Source organism: Apium graveolens, chromosome 8 (genome assembly GCF_009905375.1).
Source record: "Apium graveolens cultivar Ventura chromosome 8, ASM990537v1, whole genome shotgun sequence".
Lineage (NCBI taxonomy): Eukaryota > Viridiplantae > Streptophyta > Magnoliopsida > Apiales > Apiaceae > Apium > Apium graveolens.
In genome coordinates, this window is record NC_133654.1 from 211,295,539 (window position 1) to 211,300,254 (window position 4,716).

The 4,716-nt window shown below is 36.9% G+C and overlaps 1 protein-coding gene across 1 annotated transcript; it reads right to left on the reverse strand.

The window, feature by feature from the left end:
• Nucleotides 1–799: 799 nt before the first annotated feature.
• On the reverse strand, nt 800–4,080 carry LOC141678106 (G-type lectin S-receptor-like serine/threonine-protein kinase At4g27290). The gene is made up of 7 exons (XM_074484348.1): nt 2,805–4,080; nt 2,526–2,639; nt 2,278–2,435; nt 1,950–2,160; nt 1,601–1,838; nt 1,372–1,522; nt 800–1,274 (listed from the first exon to the last, which is right to left on the reverse strand). The coding sequence occupies exons 1-7, from the start codon at nt 4,078–4,080 to the stop codon at nt 987–989; spliced, it is 2,436 nt and encodes an 811-aa protein (XP_074340449.1). The 3' UTR covers nt 800–986.
• Nucleotides 4,081–4,716: the final 636 nt, after the last annotated feature.

Genomic DNA, 4,716 nt, shown 5'->3' on the forward strand with positions numbered 1-4,716 from the left:
TTCCAGAAATATGTAAGTAATGATGATCTCGAAAAGGTCCTTCCAAGTATGATACAGTGTTGCAAAGACTATATGATGTGCCCCCGTGGGATCATGTAGTCGTAAGTTGTTGTAATTATATTTTTTGTATAGCTTGTACGTGAGTTTGTACTCCCACGGGTCTCTTCAAGTCTCTTTATATTATGAGGAGTAAACTCCTCTCTTGTTGAGAGGTGGATAGAACTCTCTTCTGATAATATAGGGACCGGCTGCCCCTTATGGTGAAATGGTGGTAGGCCGCCCCTCTTAATAATATGAGGATATACGTGATATGAGAAGAGAAATCCCCTCTTAGTTGAGAGGTGGACACCATTTCTGTCTGTTAAGAGGTGAACGTGACTCTCTTCCTTAATATATTTTCACGTGTCAGTTAATGAGGTCTTGGTCAACATAATAGTACACAAATATGATCAATAGACCGTTCTATATTTGGATTCAATTATTTCAGCCCGATAATATTAATAATTCTCATAATGGGTCTGCTTATAACCCATATTAATTTCCGGATATAACACATAAGAATGGCGCAATTGAGGATTTTTTTTGTACAAAAGATGTAGCAACAGGAGAGATAAAGTACCAAGGCCGGCTAAGAAGTAAGACAAAACGAGGATTGAAAATTCATGCTCTAAAATCATCAAGCGAAACCACTGGGCTATCAGTTTAAAAATAATCGTGTTTCAGAGTATAAAATCATTTCTTGAGAAGACCACACATAATAAAGGAAGTTATTAGCTCTTTCCCTGCCTTTTGTCCACCTTACTACATTTGTGTTGATAACTAAAGCAGTGTAGAGGTCGACTAAGTAACAAAAAAGATCAAGATCGAGTACAGAAAATACATGTGATGTATATTGATATATAATTCGTGTTATTGTCCAAAGATCAAGTACTTTGTATAGGCTAATGTACATGGATTACAGGAACTACAAATTTGTATGATAAGTGTTATCGGGGAGCCATAGTCGTGACAGTTAAATAGTTAGTTGCAGAGTCTCGTTCATGCAGTTTCCTCTCAGTGAAAAATCCAGGTTGTTTGGGCTGAGGCAGGGGAACTTTACTAGTTAGCATTAATACCACGGATGCCATGGTTGGCCTATCTGCTGGATATTGTTGCACGCACAACAACCCTATATTGATAGCTCGAAACACTTCTAATTGATGTTCATGGATTGACTTTGCAATAACCTCATCTACTATGTCCAAAGTTTCGTAATTTGTATAAGTTCTCCATGCCTAAATTTGGTGACATGTCCATATATAGTTTGTCAGCCATTGTATACATAAAGATTTAGTTATGAAACTTCACAATATAATGGCCAAAGGTACTTACATGCCCAAGAAGGTTAAAATTATGATCTGGATGAGTAAAATTTGCGTTGCTCTCCCCACTGACTATCTCTAACAGTAATACTCCAAAGCTGTAGACATCAGACTTTATTGAGAATTTGCCATCGATTGCATACTCGGGGGACATGTAACCACTACAAGAATATATCAACCACTGAATTAAAATTTGGGACATAGAAAAACAAAATATTAATAATTGTAGTGATTCTTACTATGTTCCAACTACTTTAGTTGTATTGGCTCCGGTTTCTGTCTCCCCACATATTCTTGCTGTCCCAAAATCAGAAATCTTTGGGTTCATCCCATGATCGAGTAGAACATTGCTGGCTTTAAGGTCCCTATGAATGATGCGCAGTCTAGAATCCTGATGAAGATAGAGAAGTCCCCTAGCGATGCCGTATATGATGTTATAGCGCTTAGGCCAGTCAAGTACCTTGCTTTGTTCTTTATCTGTTCAAATGGTCATCGAATCATTTTACATAAATAAACCAAGGTAATAAAATGCTAGATAAACCTCTGATTTGAAAAAGAAGAAAGCATTATTGAAAAGGATAACCGTACCAAATATAAACGAGTCCAAGCTTTTATTAGGCATGTATTCATACACCAACATCCTTTCTCCTTTCTGCATAGAACATCCAAGAAGCTTGACTAGGTTTCGGTGCTGAAGTTGAGCAATGCAAGAAACTTCATTTTTAAACTCTTTTAACCCTTGTGTGGAGTCCTTTGACAGCCTCTTTACAGCTATTTCTTTTCCTTCGTGTAGCATACCCTAAAATGTGTCAAATGCCACATAAGAGTGAAAATAGTTCTATTAGTCTGGTGCCACTTGTACATGTGAGTGGCCTAGGATTTTGTGAGATTTTAACTGCACTGGCCTGGTAATTACCTTATAGACAGATCCAAAGCCACCTTCTCCAAGCTTAGAGTTTGTAGAGAAGCCATTGGTGGCATTAGCTAAGGTTGTGAGGTCAAATAATGGCAACTCTGAATCCACATCACCATTTCTATTGCCCCCATCAGTTTTAAAAAATAGCCTTCTATTTCCTGCAACTCCCACATTCAAAGTCATACAGTAAACAACTTAGCAACACATTAAAAAGAAAAATTAAAGGATTGGCGACAATATGAGATTACCTCCTGCGTGCTTCTTCCATCTCATCCTGATTGCCCAGAGGCATACACCAAGCATCATTGTCACAGTCAAGATAATAGGGATAATTATGAACCTTACTTTGGACCTCCCTTTAGCTTTATATTTGGCAATAAATTTATGTCAATTTACTAATTACAAAGAAAATCAAAAAAAGTAAAAATTATACATCACTAAGATCATCATATGTCCAAGCTAATTCATGTCTGCAATCAGTAATTTTAATTCCATAGCAATTGACTAAAGTAAGAACTTAAATTTACCTAGTTCAGAAGCAGAGATTCTTATGTAAAGATCTTGGCCATTTTGCTTATGTTCTTTAATATCAATAAGCTCATTAAACCATAACAAGCATCCACTTCCGCTTCCTCTAATATCTGTATTTGCATAAGCTGTACACGAGCAATTTCTCAAGCACATACTCTTACACTCATCAAGAGTCATATTCCTATCAAACCAAGACTGCCTGGCATCCGGTGATTTCAGTCCTGGATGCTTCACAAATCCATCCCCATCTGTACAACTCAATTGTACCTTTCTCACGCATCCACTTGACCAATCTGCAACATCCCATTCTTTTTGAGATTTTGGCTCAAATCCATCCAAGCACTCACACGCAGGAGAACTGTTTATGTTACAACTCCCATAAGCTCTACACAACGCGTAATGATCACACTCGTCCTTCTGAGCAGTAAGATATAATTGCCAAGTTTGAGATTGTTCAATCCACATCCATGTTTGACTCTTGCCAAGTGAATTAATTATCTTCCTTGTAGGGATTGAAGCATCAACAACTTCATAATGATAATACAACTCCTTATTGCTAGAAACAAAATCAGAGTGGTAAATTCGGTTAGGTTTCAAGTTAGGCGAGCCAGAAAAGCGAACACCATTCCAAGTCCCAGCTCGAAAATCTATAGCAGAGCCTTTCCTCATGATTAGCTGGGGATATCCATCACGATCAACATGATATGTATATTCACCTGGAGATGGATCATCCTCACTCTTCCAAGAACTGAGGTATCTTTCAAGCCCAGTTTCCAAATTCCACCCAAGTTTACTACCAGGTAAAAAGGTATTTCCAGGGTTATCAAAACTTTGCCAAGCATAATTTTCAGTATCACTATCATTTTCATCTCTGATTACAAAATTCCCAGAATCCAACAGCTGCAGCACAGGATTATTGACAGAAGTCGAGGAGTTTGATGACCAAACTACATGGCCTAAACCATTGAGTATAATAAGGTTTCCGTTGATATTATGTTTTAAAATACCAGATGTTGTGTTGAGAGGAGTTTCCTTATTGGCAATCCACACAATAGTCTTTGCTGGTATCTTTTTGTACCAAATGCCCACGTATCGATTTGTAGAACTTCCAGGGCTAATGAAACCAAGCTCGAAATGACCACCAGCTGAAACAATGGTGCTTCCATCTGTGATGTTTTGGTTGGGCCTCAAAATGTCTACATTTGCTGCAGAGTTCAGAGAAAGAGATAGGAATAAAATGGAGAACAAAAAAGCATTTGCGCACATCTCCATTGGCTCTGATATGATGTGTATCTCTTTGAGTTACGTGAATAACTGAATGAACTCAAGAGGAAGATAAATTACCATAATAATTTGACTGACGAGGCATTACCAGGAAACACCTTTAAGGTTCTTTTCTCTATTACTTTAATTTCAAAGTCTTTTTTTCATTGTAGCATAAAAATATGGCTTTATATAGTGAATTTTCAGAAAGCCTGGTTTTGTAAATATTTCCTTTTTTTCTATTATAATTCGTTACGGATTTGTAGATTGTAAATTTATTTTACGATCAAGTAAAGACTAGCAAAATTTTAACCTGCGATCGAGTCACTTGAAGCAGGTAGCAAGTTTGTCAATTATGGTTTAAACAAAAAATAGCTTTTCATTCCAACACTTCTAGTTAGCTAGATCTGTTAAATGTTAAAGAATCTAGGATGTATAGTTTTGATGGGGAATTATTGGAAAGTGATCTGCTCATCCCTTGAAGTCAAAAAAAGAGACTTTTCACCACATACTTTTACACAAATTAGTCAACAAAGTTGTTTTGATTGTTTTATTCAACAAGAGGGGACCTTTTGTGACATGTTTCTTACTCCATGATAGAACAAGAATTTAGGAGAGTTCAATGTAAGTTGGGAAAATTACTAG

Coding starts and splice junctions, on each gene's coding strand:
- LOC141678106 (XM_074484348.1), bottom strand. CDS start 4,080: ATGGAGATGTGCGCAAATGCTTTTTTGTTCTCCATTTTATTCCTATCT. Junction 2,640..2,804: donor AATCTCTGCTTCTGAACTAG/GTAAATTTAAGT, acceptor CCAAATATAAAG/CTAAAGGGAGGTCCAAAGTA. Junction 2,161..2,277: donor GCTTTGGATCTGTCTATAAG/GTAATTACCAGG, acceptor GACACATTTTAG/GGTATGCTACACGAAGGAAA.